This window comes from Stenella coeruleoalba (genome assembly GCF_951394435.1).
Source record: "Stenella coeruleoalba genome assembly, chromosome: 13".
NCBI lineage: Eukaryota > Metazoa > Chordata > Mammalia > Artiodactyla > Delphinidae > Stenella > Stenella coeruleoalba.
Genome location: NC_137159.1, coordinates 4,883,333 through 4,903,941, shown reverse-complemented (window position 1 = coordinate 4,903,941; position 20,609 = coordinate 4,883,333). Strand labels below are relative to the sequence as shown.

Genomic DNA, 20,609 nt, shown 5'->3' with positions numbered 1-20,609 from the left:
AAGATATAAAAGACATCTGTATTTGACAGAAAGATATAAAATTGTCCCTATTCATAAGCCACATGGTCATCTATGTAGAAAACACTAAGGAATCTACGAAAAAATGTACTAGAACTAGATCCCAATGGAGTTAAACTAGATAACAGAAAAATAGCTGAAACACTCAGAAATATCTGGAGATTAACAACACAGTTCTAAATAACGCATAGTCAAAGATACACTCTTAAGATAAATTTAAAAAAATATTTTCAACCAAATGAAAGTGAAAATACAACTTATCAAACTTGGCAGATGCAACAAATGTGGCACTTGGAAATTTATAGCGTTGAATGCATATGTTAGAAAAAAGATCTAAAATCAATAATCCAGGATTCCACTGTAGGAAACTAGAAGGAGAGCAATTTTACTTTCTTTGTTTAGAACCAACTTTCTGATCTATATCACATTCCTTCTTCCTGAAGAACTTCTTTTAACATTTCTTATCTTATGTGCTGGCAATGAATTCCCCCTGTTTTTATTGTATGACTAGGCTTGTTTTTTCCTTTACTTTTAAAGGGTATAGAATTCTAGAGTGAGATGTGGGTTTTTTCTTCATTCAGTCCTTAAAAGATTTCACTCTATTGTTTTCATCCTTGTATATTATCTGATGATACCTCTGCTGTGTTCTTCTGTAGGTAATTTGCTTTTTCCCTCTGGCTGCCTCTAAGATTTTATCTTTTTCTTTGATATTCAGCAGTTTGAATATGATAGGCCTACTTGTGTGCTTTTTCTATTTCGGTATTAATCCTGCTTTATACTGTCTGAGTTTCTTTGATCTGTTATTTGCTGTGTTTCTCATTTAGGAACATTTTCAGCCATATTTCTTCAGATATTCCTCTGCCCCATTTTCTGCCTTGTACTTCCGGGACTCCAGTGATGCAGTAGCATGACCTAATGCTATTACCCATTAGACCTTGAATGATGTGTTCTGTTTAGTTTTTTCTTTCACTCTTTTTTTCTTTTCATATTTCAGCTGGGATAATTTCTTTTGATCTATCTTCAAGTTCACTGATTCTTCCCTTGTCTGTGTTTAGTCTGCTGATGAAATTGTCGAAGACAATCACCATCTCTGTTATTGTGTTTTGATATCTAGAATTTGCATTTGATTTTTTCTTACAGTTTACATCTCTGCTGAAGATGCCTATCTGGTCTTAAATATTGTCTACCTTTTCCAACATAATCTTTAACATATTTATCATAATTATTTTAGTTTCATTGTGTGATAATTTCAACATCTGTGTCATATCTGGGTTTGGTTATGACGATTGCTTTGTCTCTTCAGACTGTGTTTTTTCTTTCTTTTTTTTTAAACAACATTACTGAGATATAATTCACATACTACACAATCAACCTGTTTAACATGTGTAATTCAATAACTTTTAAAATATTTACAGAATTGTGCAACCATCACAAAAATCAATTTTCAAATATCTTAATCACTCCAAAAAGAAAACCTGCACATCTTAAGCATAACCCTCCAAACCCCCAGCCCTCCAAAGCTTAGGTAACCACTAATGTACTTTCTGACTCTATATTTGCTTATTCTGGATATTTCAGAATGCATGGAATTTTATAATACGTGTTCCTTTGTGACTTTTTTTTCTCTTAGTATAATGATTTCATAGTTCATCCATATGGTAGCATGGATGCTAAATAACATTCATTGCATGGTTATACCACATATTATTTATTCCTTCATTAGTTGATGGACGTTTGGGTTGTTTCCAATTTTTGGATATTATGAATAATGCTGCTGTGAACATTTGTGTACAAGTTTTTGTGGAGATATGTGTTTTCATTTCTCTCACAGTGGAGCTTCTAGGTCATTTGGTAACTTTACGTTTAAACGTGGAGGAACTGTCAAACTGTTTTCTACCGGCAATATATGAGTGTTCTAATTTCTCGACATCCTCATCAACACTTGTTATCTAATGATTGTGGATTTACATTTCCCTGATGGGCGATAATATTGAGCATCTTTTCATGTGCTAATGGGTCATTTGCATATCTTCTTTGAAGAAATGTCTGTTCAGACACTTTGCCCATTTCTAAACTGGTTGTTTGTCTTTTTATTATTGAGTTGTAAGAGTTCTTTATATATTCTAGATATGAGTCCTTTATCAGATATATATACTTTGCAAATATTTCTCCCAGTCTGAGGGTTATTTTTTCACCTACTTGATAGTGTCCATTAATGAACAAAAGTTTATTTTGATAATGTCCAGTTTATCTAATTTTTGTATTGCTTGTGCTTTTGCTGTGACATATAAGAAATCATTGCCTAATTAATGGTCATGAATATTTATACCCGTGTTTTCTACTAAGAGTTATATGGTTTTAGCTCTTACATTTAGGCCTGTAGTCTATTGTGAATTACTATTTTTTGTAAATTTTGCGAGATAAGGAGGGAGTGGGCCATGGCTAAAATGTCAAGGACTCTTGCTGTTCTTGTCAAAATTTAAGTAGATTTTTTTGAATAAAGGTTTCTTCATTTGCTCTTTGCTTTTAGGACAATTTTCTTAGACTTTAAATGGTCAGATGTTTTAAATAGATTTCACGAGTTATACTAGTTTCACTGGGGAATGGATCCGTGGAACTGCCCTGACTGTCATTCTGGAAGTAGAACTCAGACTGGTTTTTCTTGCTTTTCACGTTCCTGTAATATTTTGTTGAAAGCTTGGCATGTTGTATAGGACAGTAATAGTGAAATTATACTAGTACGTATATATACACACACTTTTCCTCCTGCCAGTCCTTCAGTGTGAGGGTGTGTGTTAATCTGGTCGAGAGTGGTCTGAGACTGTAGTTTGTTGTTGCCGTGGTTGCCCTCCAGACACCATACTCTTGACCTTTCTCTAGTGCAGTGTTTCTCAAGTACGGTGATTTTGCCTCCTGGGGACATTTGGCGCTGCCTGGGACATCTTTGAATTTGGGGTGTGCTACTGGCGTCTAGTGAATAGAGACTAGAGATACTGATGAATAGCCTACAACTCATAGGGCAGCACCCCACCCTCCACAACAGAGTTATCCAGTACCTAATGCCTGCAGTGCCAAATTTCTGTTACAGTTCTAGGTGTATTCCAGTGTTTTTTGTACTTGACGTTGGCATGTTGGTGGCCGGCAGGGGAGGGGAGCATTCTCCGATAACTGTGTCTCAGCCAGGCTCTGTCTTAGACGGGCCCTGCGAACCTGAGTCTTGGGGGTGCAGCCTTCACAAATGCTCCCATCCCTCTTTCAGCTGTAGTGCTGGGCCTGGCATCACATATTCCAGCTCCTCTCTTAGGGACAGAGGTTTTTTTTTGGTTGTTTTCTTTTTAGTAGACTTTATTATTTAGATCAGTTTTAGGTTCACAGAAAAATGGAGCATGAAATACAGAGAGTTCCCATATATCCTCTGTATCCACACACACAAACCCAGCCTCCCTGATTGTCAGCGTCCTGCACCACAGTGGTATTTTTCTTATAGTCAGTGAACCTACACTGACTGGTAGTTATATCCCCCAGAGTCCCTCGTTTACTTAAGGGTTCACTCGCGGTGTTACATGTTCTATGGGTTTGGACAAATGTATCAGGATCTGTATCCACCATTATGGATTCATACAGAGTAGTTTCTGTACAATTCTGCATGCTCTGTGCATAGTCCTGCTTCTCTCTCAGGGGGAGAAAGTTCCTCCTCCCTCCCTTCTTTCCTTCCTTTCTTTCTCTCTCTATCCCTTTCTTTCTTGTTTTATTAACCTCTTGTCTCACTCAGCTACAGAGGGTTTCCACCAGTGCCCTAATGTGACAATTTTGTTGCTCTTCCCCATGCAGATTAAGGCTTTTGTTCCATAGGGGAGGGAGGTCAGTGGTTTGGCAGTGCTTGCTTTTCTGCTCTCCCAGCCAATACCGAGATGGGAAAGGATCTCAAGGATTGTTGAGGAAAAGTAAGCTCATCAAATCCTCCTTTATTGGGACCTGCAGGGTCTTCATGCTGACCACACTTGGCCTGTATTGATTCATTAGACCTTTTTTTTTTAAAAATAGATCTTTATTGGAGTACAACTGCTTCACAATACCGTGTTAGTTTCTGTTGTACAACAAAGTGAATCAGCTATATGCATACACATATCCCCTCCCTCTTGAGCCTCCCTCCCACCCTCCCTATCCCACCCCTCTAGGTGGTCACAAAGCACCGAGCCGATCTCCCTGTGCTATGCAGCTGCTTCCCACCAGCCAACTATTGTACATTCGGTAGTGTATATATGTCGATGCTACTGTCACTTTGCCCCAGCTTCACCTTCCCACCCCATGTCCTCAAGTCCATTCTCTGTGTCTGCCTCTATATTCCTGCCCTGCGACTAGGTTCATCAGTACCTTTTTTTTTTTTTTTAGATTCCATTTATATGCGTTAGCGTACGGTATTTGTTTTTCTCTTTCTGACTTACTTCACTCTGTATGACAGACTCTAGGTCCATCCACCTCACTACAAATAACTCAATTTCGTTTCTTTTTATGGCTGAGTAATATTCCAAAATGGGACTTACTTACTCTTAAAAGCCTTTGCAGAGCAAAGGAAACCATAAACAAGACAAAAAGACAACCCTCAGAATGGGAGAAAATATTTGCAAATGAAACAACAGACAAAGGATTAATCTCCAAAATATACAAACAGCTCATGGAGCTCAATATCAAAAAAACAAGCAATCCAGTTAAAAAATGGGTGGAAGACCTAAATAGACATTTCACCAAGGAAGACAGACAGATGGCCAAGAGGCACATGAGAAGATGCTCAACATCACTAATTATTAGAGAAATGCAAATCATTAGAACTTTTTAGCTGAATATTCTTAGGAACTTACATGCTTGCCATTCTGCATTTCCCCAAAGCTTGGGTCCCTTTTCTTCCCACAGAAGAAAGACAAGTTTTCCTCAGAAACACAAGTTGTTTGATTGTTTACCTGAGACCTTGATTCTCCCATGGGTTCAAGAAAAGTCATGCATTTGAAGTTAGTCTCACCTTTTACTTGCGGAGAAGGTGGCAGAATGCTCTTCCCAGTTCTCTATAAACTCCAGGATGGAAATGGAAGCCTTATTGCTTTTTCCACATTGTAGTATTTCTTTGACAACTGATGCTGAACTGAGATCTGCCTAGAGCATCTAACTCTTGACTTTATCTCCGTGTTCTGGGGTGACACGTTAAGGCCTCACCCTTACAACCTCATTTAACCGGAATTACCTCCTCATGGGTCCTGATTCATATGTAGTCACAGTGGTGGTCAGGGATTCAACAGATGAATTTGGGGACGAGTAACAAATCAGTCCGCAATAACGAACTCTGCCATAGAGAGATTCAGAGTTGCCTTGATTTTCTCGATGATGAAACGGGGGAAACCACAGCACTTATCACAGTGGGTTATTGTGGAGGGTAAATGGCCTAATAAGCCCAAAGCTCTTAGACTAATGCTCAGGACAAAGTGAGTGCTGGGTGTTATTATTTTGTCGCTGTTGTCTTTTTTATTATTTAGCTTTTGTGCTATTTGAGTATGCTGATAAGTCCTCCCTTAACCCCTTACCACACGTGTAATTAAATTAAATAGAACTTAAGGGACTTGGCTGAGCGGGACATGAAGGGAAGTCTGTAGCACCTGCAGCGATCAGACCCTCTGCCTGCATTCTGACTGTAATTTCACACCAATGCAACACCAGCTACTTTCCCCCCGACGAGACCCTCAGGGGGCACTAAGGTCACCCGGGTGTGTCTCTCCCTGCCTCCCACACTCTCTCATGAATTGGATTGTCTTTCCTTTGGGGTCGACCTGTGCTGGCTCACAGACCTGGGGCTCATTTGAGCTTTTCACAAATCCCTTCTTGGAAAAGTCTTAGGAATGGAAATGTAAAAGTCCATCTTCATCTTTACAAATAAAGAAAGATCCAGTGGCAAAGGTATTTAAGGGGAAGGCAACATCCCCAGAGCCAAGGATAAATAAAAGTGTCTTTCTCTAGATTAAGACTCAAGTCATGTGTGCAAGATTCATGCAAAGCACTTTGACAGCCAGGAGACCAGAGAGGGGAACCTTTTCATTCACAGGCTTCTGGTATATGGAATATACGTGTACCCTCAGAAAGAAATACAACGAGACAAAGGGATGAGTAAATTAAATCAAAATTATAATCGTTAAATGTGTATTTGTTTATATAATACATTCCTATGGTTACATAATTTTCATTTCTATTTTTATGTATCAGAAAATTTCCCCTTTGTCCTCAGTTTTGTTTCTGAAATGTTTTTTGGTGTGTTGATTGCAATTGAAGGCAGGTTTTTAAAAAAATAAGTTCCAAGTTTTTTGTGCCTTTCAAGAGTTAATGCACTTAAGTGCACTAAGAGTTCTTTATGGGAATTGAACTTGGAGCTAGGCGTCGGACACTTTTACAAAGTGAAAGATATTTTTGTAATAGAACTCCCTTTGTTTGAGTTACTTGTGTAAGTAGCTCTTAATTTGGTGGAGTGTAAATTGCCCACATTAATGAAGTGAATGAGCCTGTGGATCCTGATACAGTTGTGTTCAGCATAAGTATTTATCAGGGCCTTGGTGCTTTGATGGCATCATCTTAGTTAAGGCTGTTCAGCATCATATCCTGTGAAAATAGGAAATCCTTGCACTACAGTATTTGTGTGATATAAAAATCCCAATAGCAAATCCTTGCTCTACAATATTTGCATTATATAAAAATCCCAGTGGACCATAGTGTACCATGGAATGCAATTTTTTACTGTGGCCAGCAGATGGCAATGTTCAACCCAATTTAATTCAACTCAGTAAGATTGCTGCTTGGTCAGCTAAGTTTTTACTGAGCACGTACATAAAGCATTGTGCTACGTGTTAGGGATGTAGCAGTAAACAAAAACAGAACCTCTTATCACCCCCATAGAGTTTATATGTTGTTCCTGTACTCTGTGTAAGATGAGAAGGCTTGTGAAAATAATCTCTTAAAATTCCAGATTGTGGTCCTATTGTCATATTGTTGGATGGGGGAGGTAGCAGGGAGGATGACACACAAGAACCCAGAACCGTAACACAGAACAGATTTACAAAGGTCATTAGAGTCACAGAGACATATAGTAATGGTTCATGGGCAGGAAAAATCTGTTTCAATCGTGATCACAGGGAAAACAATTAATTTTAGGGTCATCATTTAGTCTATTGCCTTGTGTCTAGGACTGTGGGGCCACTATCCCTTATATGTAACCTTGAGGGCCTTATATGTAACCTTATACGTAACCTTGAGGGCCAGGTGTATTTAGAACTCAGAATTTTGAGGATTTTGAAAAAGTAGCAACATGCATATACCGTACATTACTTAACACCCCCCGTGGAACCTGGCGAGCCCTGTAATCAAACACATTCATGCTTGTGAAGTCAAATATGTAAGAATTCACACGATAGCTTATGTGCACCCTCATGCCAATCAGGTTTGCTTTGCTAAAGCTTTTGGTGTTCAGAAATTTTGCATGTTGGAATGGCAGATAAGTATTGTGGTTCTGCAATATATTATTCCAAGACAAAAAAGAATCTACCCGAAAATCTCCAAAAAACCACTCCAGTTTTCTGAAAGTTTGATTTGTATATTTGTTTACACATTTGTTCAGTACTTTTGGATGGTGAGCCATTCTTGCATTTGTTTTAAACTAAAGTGAACCAGAATTAATTTTTCTGGAGAATGTTTAGATAGTTTCATGAGATATTTTGAGATAATTAAGACTATTACAATATCAGGATTAGAAATTATGACCTTAGAAAAAAATATTTTGCTCCTTGTCACTCACAAATTAAGCATGGCTTGGGATTTCTGCTAAGTTTTAGTGTATTTATCGATAAAAAACACAGTTAACTAAATAAAAAGACATTTAATCAAAATAGGCAAAGCCTTCTATTGTCTATGGTCATCTAGCCTTTGGTTGTCAAGTTTTATTTAATCTGTTAAAAAAAAATTTACCACACCGCCTTGGAATGCTAATGATCTTTGTATCCTCAAGATTTTAAAAGGTTGACTATAGATTTTTTAGATTGAAAAATTAAAAACATTTTTGCCATAATTTCTCTCAATGACAAGAGACTCTAAAGGGGATGCTATTTCCAGGAAGTCGGGAGGATTGCCAAGTGAAATTATGACAGTAGAAATAATCAGAATGACGGGAAAAAAGGCAGGGATGAACAGAGAATTCAAGGATCTTTCAGAATGGAAAAACGCAGCTGATACATGGTGACTTCTCATATCTGATTTCACAAAGTGTCTATGTTTGTTTGCTTCACTGTTTAGTCTTTATGTTGTTCTCAAAAGTATTTGAAGCTGCTTACATAAACACATACAAAATAATAGGTTAAAAACATGTGTGAGAGAGAGAGAAAGTCAGGGGCACACAGAAAGGAAACTGAGGAAGTCGGGGTAGGGGAGGGAAGCAGGAAGCTGGGACATCACCTTTTGCACATTTGCCCCCGAGCTTTCCAGGTACCAAAACGAAGAAAAGTACTCTCAGTGCCATGAGAATTAAGCTCGTTGAGGGTAGAGAGCACATTTTATTCACTGTCACGGTTCTAGGACACAGCACCCTGTCTTAGAACAGGCAAGTCATATGCATTTGTCAAATGAATCAAGTATAGTGTCTCTAAGATGACAAATAACAGTAGTGCTCTGTGGAAACACAACATTTTTTTAGCATCCAGAAATTTCCTCCAGGTCTTCATAATGGGACACTGTAGATGTTGGGACCAGTGTCCCCAGTAACATCTTGAAGGATAATGGGGCAGATTGTCCATGGGACATTTGTTCATTCATTATTAATTTATTCATTGAACAAAATTTCTTGACCCAGTTTTTTTCAAGACACAGGAATTGACAACTGTCTAGAAGGGCAGGAGTGTAGTTAAATATATGGGAAAGTGGTATAGGGTGTATAATGCAGTCTCCTTGGAGAGTGCGGATGGTAACTCAACACTTAGAAGAACATATTGCACACCGCAGCATAATGGTGAATGTTTGTGGAATGGATTAATGAAGAGTTCATCAGCCAGGAGGAAGAGAAGGGACTTCTCATCTGAGGGGAGCAGAATGGGCAGGGATTTGGGGAACTGCTGGTGACCTAGGAGGGAGGATGGTGTGTATGGATGAGAGGAGGGCTGGGAGCCCTTGGTGAGAAGTTAGCCTGTGGGAATAAACCTGAGTCAGATCTGGGATGCTAGCATAGGGAGTTTTCTTTTCTTTTCTTTTTAAAAATATATTTTTTTCATCAAGAATGATCCCCAGCTAAAGGCAGGATAGAAGAGAAGCCTAATGTGTGTGGTGCACCAGCCCCTCTGATGCACGTCCTCTGACTTGATACCCCCAATCATCTTCCGAAGCGTTGTTCCCATTTTCTGTATTAAAAAAACTCAGAGAAACCTGTCCTAAATACCTCCCTGTTCATTCATTAAGACAACACTCAGTGAATGGTAACCACGTGCCAGCCCCACCTCCTGCCTAGGCAACCCTGGGCAGGGGCGTATGTCACTGCGCCTCGGTCTCCTGGCTTGTACACTGGGAGTCGTGAGAATGAACAGGTTAACAGACATAATGTCTCAGAAGAGTGCCATCCTTAGGGATGGTGGGAGGGAGGGAGACGCAAGAGGGAGGGGATATAGGGATATATGTATATGTATAGCTGATTCACTTTGTTATAAAGCAGAAACTAACATACCATTGTAAAGCAATTATACTCCAATAAAAAAAAAAAAAAACCTCAGAGACTCAGAGTTGAACCGTTTGCCCAGTATCAGTCATCTGTGAAAGGAAAGTCCGCCTCTTCTTAATTCAATGAAATACTCGTTCTGAAATACCAGTAACAAGGGAGAACGTGGGAATGAGAGCTGGTCCCTGCAGTTCCTGTTCTTGTCCCAGGTTCACCGGATCCTAGAGGGTCATTTCCTGGTCCTCAGTCAGCCACGTTGCCTTCTCATGGAGCCTCAGGGATCCAGAGGACAGACTGAAAGTTATAAACAAATTATTGTGAATTGCCTTTGGCAGTGGGACCCCATGCAGAGCTCTCTTTGCTTACCTCTGGCCTTCTACATGCGACCAGGAACATCTTTAACTCCTACCAAGAAGACCTTTAGATGCTGAAATTCCCACCCAAGACATGGATTATTTCATATTCTACCTACTGAAGACTTACTTGTACTCAAGGCATCTAATATGCTTGGGATGGTGTCTGCACACAGTAGATGCTCATGAGTATTAGTTATTATCATTCTCCTCCATTTACATTTCTGACCATCAAGGTCTCCCACAGGATTGAACCTGAGACACCATGCTTATGCTTGTGCTCTTGCAGATTCACTGTGACAATCATATCAGCGTAAAACAGATTCAGTATTCACTAAAGGAGTGGGCACGTACAGTAGCCATGGAGTTGTTCTATTATAGGATTACTGTGAGTTGAGGTTGGTGCTAAGGTATGTCTGTCTCCCCTCATCACCTGGTCTAGAAAAGAGGCTGAAAGGGAAAAGATCCAACGTCTGAATTTGTAAAGAGATCATGAGGACACAGCAGCTGTTTAACAATCACCCTGGAGTATAGACAGTTTTTTAAGCTGCCGAGAGAACCTGGGGAAGAGATACTGAATGATTGCTGGGAGCATTTTAGGAATCATGGTAAATTAGGAGTTTCAAATGGTAGACAAATGGTCCAGTTTTCTAAAGAAGAAAGATACTTTTTGACCCCTGGATAGTTCTATTTTATTTCTAAATAAGAGTCTACTATGGATTCTTTTTTTTTTTTACATCTTTATTGGAGTATAATTGCTTTACAATGGTGTGTTAGTTTCTGCTTTATAACAAAGTGAATCAGTTATACATATACATGTGTTCCCATATCTCTTCCCTCTTGCGTCTCCCTCCCTCCCATCCTCCCTATCCCACCCCTCTAGGTGGTCGCAAAGCACTGAGCTGATCTCCCTGTGCTATGCGGCTGCTTCCCACTAGCTATCTATTTTACGTTTGGTAGTGTATATGTGTCCATGCCAATCTCTCACTTTGTCACAGCTTACCCTTCCCCCTCCCCATATGCTCAAGTCCATTCTCTAGTAGGTCTGTGTCTTTATTCCCGTCTTACCCCTAGGTTCTTCATGACTTTTTTTTTTCTTAGATTCCATATATATGTGTTAGCATACGGTATTTGTCTTTCTCTTTCTGACTTACTTTACTCTGTATGACAGACTCTAGGTCTATCCACCTCACTACAAATAACTCAATTTTGTTTCTTTTTATGGCTGAGTAATATTCCATTGTATATATGTGTCACATCTTCTTTATCCATTCATCCGATGATGGACACTTAGGTTGCTTCCATCTCCTGGCTATTGTAAATAGAGCTGCAATGAACATTTTGGTACGTGACTCTTTTTGAATTCTGGTTTTCTCAGGGTATATGCCCAGTAGTGGGATTGCTGGGTCATATGGTAGCTCTATTTGTAGTTTTTTAAGTAACCTCCATACTCTTCTCCATAGTGGCTGTACCAATTCACATTCCCACCAGCAGTGCAAGAGTGTTCCCTTTTCTCCACAGCCTCTCCAGCATTTATTGTTTCTAGATTTTTTGATGATGGCCATTCTGACCAGTGTGAGATGATATCTCATTGTAGTTTTTTTGTTTTTTTTGTTTTTGTTTTTTTTTGCGGTACATGGGCCTCTCACTGTTGTGGCCTCTCCCGTTGTGGAGCACAGGCTCCGGACGCACAGGCTCAGCGGCCGTGGCTCACAGGCCCAGCCGCTCCGTGGCATATGGGATCTTCCCAGACCAGGGCACGAACCTGTGTCCCCTGCATTGGCAGGCGGACTCTCAACCACTGCGCCACCAGGAAGCCCCTCATTGTAGTTTTGATTTGCATTTCTCTAATGATTAATGATGTTGAGCATTCTTTCATGTGTTTGTTGGCAATCTGTATATCTTCTTTGGAGAAATGTCTATTTAGGTCTTCTGCCCATTTTTGGATTGGGTTGTTTGTTTTTTTGTTATTGAGCTGCATGAGCTGCTTGTAAATTTTGTAGATTAATCCTTTGTCAGTTGCTTCATTTACAAATATTTTCTCGTATTCTGAGGGTTGTCTTTTGGTCTTATTTATGGTTTCTTTTGCTGTGCAAAAGCTTTGAAGTTTCATTAGGTCCCATTTGTTTATTTTTGTTTTTATTTCCATTTCTCTAGGAGGTGGGTCAGAAAGGATCTTGCTGTGATTTATGTCATAGAGTGTTCTGCCTATGTTTTCCTCTAAGAGTTTGATAGTTTCTAGCCTTACATTTAGGTCTTTAATCCATTTTGAGCTTATCTTTGTGTATGGTGTTAGGGAGTGTTCTAATCTCATACTTTTACATGTACCTGTCCAGTTTTCCCAGCACCACTTATTGAAGAGGCTGTCCTTTCTCCACTGTACATTCCTGCCTCCTTTATCAAAGATAAGGTGACCATATGTGCGTGGGTTTATCTCTGGGCTTTCTATCCTGTTCCATTGATCTATCTTTCTGTTTTTGTGCCAGTACCATACTGTCTTGATTACTGTAGCTTTGTAGTATAGTGTGACGTCAGGGATCCTGATTCCTCCAGCTCCGTTTTTCTTCCTCAAGATTGCTTTGGCTATTCGGAGTCTTTTGTGTTTCCATACAAATTGTGAAATTTTTTGTTCTAGTTCTGTGAAAAATGCCAGTGGTAGTTTGATAGGGAGGTTATCTACAGAGGAAGCACAGACCCTGCTAAAATCCACTTCTCCAAGTTTCACAAACAGCAGGCCAGATCAGAGCCATTTCTTCTTGATGGATTACCAGTTGGCTAGCTCAGGAAGCTACGTATTTGTATCACAGCCAAGAGTCCTAATACAAATGGATTTTTCTTTTTATCTTAGTGCCCCTTGTGTGTCAAGCACTGTGAGAAGCACTGAGGATAACTGAGCTAAAGAAGTTCAGTTTGATGATGTCGGAAGTAGTCTATGATATCTTTCTCAAATGGATGCCCACGAACGAATGGTTGGAAACAATTAGATTGGTTACATTAGTAGCTGCTTTGATAAATATACGTTTTGATAATGATGCGTATACCTTTTTGGATACACCAAAACATGGTGAAAAAATATTAGTTGATAGATCTCATCCAGAAAGACGATTTTTTGTTTGTGACCGAAACCAAAATTGAGATGAACTGTAGCAATAATAGATCCTGCACTCTTTCTACTTATTTTAAAAATCCAGTTGTTTGTGTATGTGTTTGTGAATGTGTGTGTGTTAAAGATTTAGTATTAATGCATGGATTTTTACATGTCATTACAATATAAATAAAATAAATAAAACCTTCCTAAAAGGATTCCTCTTCCTCTGCAAACAACAGCATTGTCACCTACAGTAAAGCTGCAAAACCACAACCACAGTCGTCTTGGGAGGGGGTGTGGCTGAGCAGGAGGCTGTGACTGGGGCGGCCAGAAGCTTATTACAACCTTAGGCACCTCATTCTGAAGAATCTTTTTTTCTCACTAGCTCATGAACTCCTCAAGGTCAGGCCCTGCGTATCTGATAAAATGCCTGGACCCTCGCAAGTTCTCAGTAAGCACTTCTTGAAGATGCATTCCCCCCCCAAAAACCCCCTTAATTTGATCTTATATTGTATTAATTATAGAACAGCATCTTTGTTAGTTTCCTATTGCTGCTGTAACAGTGTAACAAATTAACACAAAGTCAGTGGCTTAAAAACAACTCAGATTTACTATCCTGCAGTTCCAGAGGTCAGAAATCCCCAAAGTCAAGGTGTTGGTAGGGCAACAGTCCTTCCTGGAGGCTCTTGGAGAGAATCTGTTTTATTCCCTCTTCCATCCTCTAGAAGCTGCCCACAATCCTTGGCGTGTGGTCTCTTTCCCACATTTTTAAACCAGCGACTCTCCAACCCTTTTTCTGTGGTCACATTTCTTTCTCTGAGTACTGTCAGGAAAGAGTCTCTGCTTTTCTTTTAAGGATTTGTGTGATTAGATTGGGTCAACCTGGATAATCCAGGATATTGCTATGTAAGGTAACACATTCACAGGTTACGTGATTATATTTAGGATTAGGGTATGGATATCTTTGGGAACCCATTATTCTGCTCATCACAGCATCCAAATAAGAAAGGTGGTGATATTAACTTTGTTAGATTCTACCCGGAATATTTCGCTATGCCTCACGTCAATCAAGTACTTGCAGATTGTAGCAAAGAATCAGAACAGCAAGGAGATTGGGAGTTGTTCCAGTCTAAGGGATGTTTAAAGGAATGGGATGTTTAGCTTAGAAAAATGAAGACCTATATTAAGGGGTGGAGTGGGGTTGGAGGGAGGCACGAAATGATTGCTTCTTCAAAATATCAGAAAGCTCTGTCATACGACAGAGTTTAAACATGCTGTACAGCCTTGGGGGACAGGATACGATTAAGACTGGAACCTTTAGGGGAGGAGTTTGGGGCAGAAATTAAGGCAGAGCTATGGACATTATTGATGTCCTTAAATGAAACGGCTGAAAATGGCATGGCTTGTTGATCTGCAGAATCTTATAAAGGAGATTTGAGCATTAGATGAGAGATCAGCACAGATGTACTCTCAAATTCCATTTAACCCTCACAGTCACTGATTCTATGACTTAGTGAAGTAAGTCAGAAAGAGAAAAACAAATATCGTATATTAACACATATATGTGGAATCTAGAAATATGGTACAGATGAACGGGTTTGCAAGGCGGAAACAGAGACACAGATGTAGAGAACAAACGTATGGACACCAAGGGGGGAAAGTGTGTGGGGTGGTGGTGGTGGGATGAACTGGGAGAGATTGGGATGGACATACATACACTAATATGTATAAAATAGATAACTAATAAGAACGTGCTGTATAAAAAAATGAAATAAAATTCAAGAAAAAAAGATTCTATGACTTAGAATTCCATTCATGACTCTTGGGCACTTCTGATTGCATATAGCTGGAGCTGGTCAAGGCCCTACATCCTTACTAAGGAGTTGTCTTTTTGCCCTTGCTAATTTCATTATCTAAGGATCTATCCCATGTCAAACAGAAGTGGTGAAGGAAGTCAGTAGAGTTCAGATGCCTCTTGAAAAGATGCAGTGACCTGTGTTACAACTGGGATTATAAAAACCAATAGCTATAGAGACTGAAAGTTTTAAAATATTACACAAATACTTAAAAAAATGCTCTCGGGCATAGTTAGACATGGAACAAAAACAAAGAAGTGAGCTATAGAGGATAGACATGAAGAAAGTATAGATTCATTGCTATTTGGTGACTTGTATGGGTATCAGGTAAGATCCATATTTTGAGGAGGTTGAATATTTAAAATGAAGGAAACAAAAAGTAGACCACATTCTTTCATCCTAATCCAGAAAGTAATATATTTTTGAGACTTTTTTTTCATTAGTGCACTTTTGAGATGATTATTTGGAATAACTTGTGCAAGATCTGGGAGCTGCTATATAAAGTGCTGTTTTTATGTCATAGTGTATGCTACATAAAAGTATTTTTTTCTACTTTAAGTAGGTTATGTTACCATATTCTTGATCTTTTAAATACACTTATGAATGTATAGGTTAAAATCTGAATTGTACTTGCTGTTACGTTAGATCTGTCAACCCACTAATTATGTCATATCCCACAAATATCCAAAAAGGATTAAGATACTAATTACAACCTCAGTTATATCCAAGAGAGGTCTTTGTGGTTCTTTATAGCTGCGGTTTATATATCTTCAAAGAGAGTCTTCAGTGTCTTTGGGTTTGTAATGGTCATTCTGGATTAAGAGGAGCTTGTTCAGACACTTAAGACTTTGGGCCAGTGCCGTCAATGACCTCATACCATTCCGTCTTCTTTCCACTTCTATGGATTACCCAGCAGCAGTAACGATGATTCTGGCCAGCTCCTGATACTGCCCTCCACAGTCAGGGGAAGGTCAGTTATTTTTTGATCCCCATGGGAGAGAGACAGCTCCTCAATCAGTATCCTAAAATAGTCAGCCATTCTCAGCTGCTGGGCTGGAGTCCCTCCAGGGCAGAGCAAAGGCAATACAAATCCACCGGCTGGGTGCGAGTGCGAAGCCACCGAAACAGAAGCTAAGAGACACTTCTCAAGAAGATTCTGCCTGTTCAAAAATCTTTGTTCTTTTTGGTTGAGGAGCTAGGTGTTAGCTATTTTTTATTTTCTTATTTTATTTAAAGGGAAGCCAGTGAATTGAAAATGAGACTAAACATTGCCATCTTCTTTGGGGCTCTCTTTGGTGCTTTGGGGGTTTTACTCTTTTTGGTGGCTTTTGGATCAGATTATTGGCTTCTTGCGACTGAAGTGGGAAAGTGTTCAGGTGAACAGAATGTGCGTTTCTTCTTCAAAATATTGTTGTACTCGATAGTAACGAGCATAGCTTTATGTATCCTCTTGAAATCCGAAAATGGTAGTGGAATGTCTCTTTCTTCATAGAAGAGATATGTAGAAAGCTACTGATCATCATTACTTGGGAAAAAATACATTGCTTAAAAAATTTCCTGGAGGTAACTGTTTAGATTATGTTCCTTGTGTTGATGGCAAGTTACTTCATTTGCGTTCTGTACAGATAGAAAACGTCACTTTCCACCATGAAGGATTCTTCTGGAGATGTTGGTTTAATGGGATTGTGGAAGAGAATGATTCCAATATCTGGCAGTTCTGGTACAGTAAGTGGAATTCAGCTTTATTTTCCCCCTTGGCTTTAAAATAAAAATGAACAGTTTCTCATTTGGTGCATGTCACTTATAAAATAGGATTGGATTCTTAGTTGTAGAATCTCAGTAGGATATCTTCCAAATGTTCATAAAGTGATTCCTTTTTATTAAGTAGAAATGGCTATAGGAATAATTATTTTATTTTCTAACATGAAATTGGAGTCTGAATACTTATGGCAGAATTGAATAATCCGCTGTTTCCTCGCTCAAGTTTAAAATACACCAGCCCTAACAAACAAAACAGATATTATCTATAGTATTTTTTTCGAGTGTCTATTATTGCTATGTTGCAAATAAATGCTTTTATTTCTTTTGGCTATTTTGGGGGGCTTGAAATCCCAAGTTTAAAAATCCAGAATTAAAGATGTATTATTTTATATTAATAGCTTCAAAGTTTAAAAAAATCTTCTTTATAACAAAACAGTGATCAGCAGTGGCAGATGAAAGCTTGCTCTGTTTGGGCTTAAACCAAGTTTGTGGGCAATATTCAGAAATGCTTTGCTTTTGATGTTTCCATTCTCTCATAGAAACTTTAAAGTTCTTTTTTGAAGTAGAATAGCTCCTTAAAAATATGATGCATTCTTTCAACTGCTTTTTCTATATTGTGTTAATCTTTGAAAATCAATTCACTGAAAATAGCTAGCCTTTATCTTATTGCATCCAGCAATGAAAGAACTGTTTATTACCCTCAGACTTATTGTGGGTTGAAATTATCAGTCTTCTTATCAAAATACTCCTGTGATAAATCAAAGTATGGTATTTAAACAATAGTCAAGATCATGGAATATAACATACAAATATGAGATCACAGAAGACGAGTCAACGGTAAATGGCATATGTAAAAGGAACAAAGTAATGATGAAATGGCATTTTGAGAGAAATATTTCATAGAGTTTCTGATTGTCATTTGGGGGAGGAGAATAAGCCTGTGATCTGCCAGTGAAGATTATTTAGACTTTGGTAAAGTGGAGTAGGTCAGACTTTGCAAGAGGAAGAGTTTGCCAAGACTTAGAGAAGGGAAGAGTATTTTACTCCTAAGAGGGTATATGATGAAATCTTCAAGATTTCAAACAACATTAAAGTTCTTTCTTGTGGTTTCTTCAAATGCTAAAAATGTACTTGAATTATTAACTTGTATGGTCTATCATTTACATCTTTTCCCTGAAAATAGAATATAGAAGAAATTTTCTATTAATTAGAACCAATAAAGGTTAAATCGAAATTTATTAGATTTTTAAATGACTGTTTTTGGAATACCTACTATGTGCTGGGCATTATGTTAGGAATTGGAGAATATAGTTGTGAAAACGAATGAAATCTGGTGCTTTCAATCTTGGGGTGATATTAAGGGCGTTCTCTCCCTTGAATTAGGTCATGCGCCAGATGTTTTAAATGAATCCACTTGCCAGGTCCCCTGTGCTTTATTTACCATATGAGGTTTTTAAGGAAGTTTCCTCCCTTACTCAATAATTCTCTGAATTTGTCGATCTAACCTATAGTTTTATTTTGCTTGTGTACCCCCAGATCCTGTATTTCTCTTCTGTTAGGAACAAACCTTCACTCAGCTTCTCAGTAACAAATGCCTTTGTTTTGTTCTCCTTCCTAGCCAATCAGCCACCACTGAAGAACTGCATGCATGCTTACCTGTCGCCATATCCCTTCATGAGAGGAGAGCACAACTCGACCTCCTATGACTCTGCAGTTAGTAAGTACCTCTTTCCTCAAGGCCCCTGAGAGGGGCCTTTCTTTCTGAAAGATGCCCACCACAGCATTTCTGTGGGCGATTAAAAAATAATTTAACATTTTTAATTTCAACATGTTTTTTGATATCAGTCTGTTATATATAAAATAATAAGATGCCGTTTTTAAAACACCATTTATAATCTTAATAAAATACAACTTTGGTCTAAAATTAAAGCCATTGTAATTTGCTTTCTACTTATAAAGATAATTTTTTTTAAAGTGTGTTTTCTGATATGAAAAGTAGTGGTGTACATCAAGAAGAACTGCTCCTTAAGATGTAAAACTGGTCTGACAATGGAAAATATTGTAATATACACCCTGATTTTAAAACATTTTTTTGCAGTTGTTACACATAAGATTATGATTATGCTACTGTATTTCTACAAAATGACTGAACTTTGCTGTGTGTTGTATCCCATAGAAGAAGTAGAGTCTGATGTCATTAACTGGGAGTCATGATTACCTGAATTCTTTCATGTTTTCATACTATTTTTTCTATAGAAAATATAAACTAAGTTTCTATAGAAAGTACACAATATATATTTGTGTACACAAATCTAATTTTAGAAAGTACATAAGCTCAATATGTCAACTTTATTCTCAGCTGGTTTCATGAAGTTTTTAATATTGTTTATCCAAACCTTAAAACTAGGGTTGGCACAGAATTTACCAATGTCATAAACAAAGCCAAAAAATATGTTTTTCAAAGAAGATACTAAATATATTTAACATTCTGAATAAATGTGTATTAGTCAGGATTCTCCGGACAGTCAGTAGGGGATTGTGTGTGTGTGTGTGTGTGTGTGTGTGTGTGTGTGTTTGTGTGTGTGTGTACAGAGAGAGAGATTGAGGTTGATTGATTGATTGATTGATTGATGGGGAAATTTTAAGAATTGGCTCATGCTATTGTGGAGGCTGGCAAGTCTGAAATCTGGGGCAAGCCCGCAGCTGGAGATTCAGATAAGACTTGATGTTGTGGTCTTGAGTCTGAACACTGGAAACTCGGGTAGAATATCTGTGGTGCAGTCTTGGGGAGAGTTCCTTCTTCTTCAGGAAACCTGTCTTTGTTCTTAAGTCCTTCAGCTGATTGGATGAGGCCGACCCCCTCATTCTGGAGGATAATCTACTTTACTTATAGTCTGCTGATAGTAAATGCTCATCACATCTAAAAAAATACCTTTATAGAAGCATCTAGACTACTGTTTGATCAAGCAGCTGGGCACCATAGTCTAACTAAGTGGACACATAAAATTAACCATCACAGAACTTAATGAATTTTTACATCATTCATCCATTTTTTCATCTTTATGTAAAATTTGTATTTCCACACATTATAATTTTGTTCTGAGTTTGTCAAAGGATGTAGCATCTGCTTATATCACAGCATTAACATGACGTTTTCTGGAGCGGGTGTGGGTCCGGATAGGAAAAGGGGTGAGGACGCAGCTGTGCTTGTCCACCAGGCTTGCGTGTGCTCAGAGGGTCTGTGGCTGTCGGCCTTGAAGCATGTGCAGCAGAGATGCTTTTCCCATTGAAAACCTCATGAGGCACCTCATTTACACTAGCCAGACCCTCTTACATCGTGGATGACACGGACCCTCTCACTGACGAGAGAACAGATGGCACGGGAAGAGCAGGATAAACCATTTTTTAAAAAAAATTTATTTATTTATTTATTTATGGCTGCATTGGGTCTTCATTGCTGCGCGCGGGCTTTCTCTAGTTGCGGCGAGCGGGGGCTGCTCTTTGTTGCACTGCGCGGGCTTCTCATTGCAGTGGCTTCTCTTGTTGCAGAGCACAGGCTCTAGATGCGTGGGTTTCAGTAGTTGTGGCACGTGGGCCCAGTAGTTGTGGCTCGCGGGCTCTAGAGCACAGGCTCAGTAGTTGTGGTGCACGGGCTTAGTTGCTCCACAGCATGTGGGGTCTTCCCAGACCAGGGCTCAAACCTGTGTCCCCTGCATTGGCAGGCGGATTCTTAACCACTGCGCCACCAGGGAAGTCCCAAACCATTCTATCATATACTACAAAAAGTTACAAAAAAGTTACATTACAAA

At 38.9% G+C, this 20,609-nt stretch overlaps 1 protein-coding gene across 2 annotated transcripts in view; it reads left to right on the top strand.

The window, feature by feature from the left end:
• Positions 1–20,609, top strand: part of TMEM182 (transmembrane protein 182) — a 67,880-nt gene that overhangs the window by 1,832 nt on the left and 45,439 nt on the right. For both annotated transcript variants that reach the window (XM_079940833.1, XM_079940832.1), the window contains exons 2-3: positions 16,665–16,764; positions 18,419–18,517. In XM_079940833.1, the coding sequence (XP_079796959.1) occupies positions 18,445–18,517 (73 nt within the window). In that variant the 5' untranslated portion in view covers positions 16,665–16,764; positions 18,419–18,444. The remainder of the gene's footprint in view (positions 1–16,664; positions 16,765–18,418; positions 18,518–20,609) is intronic.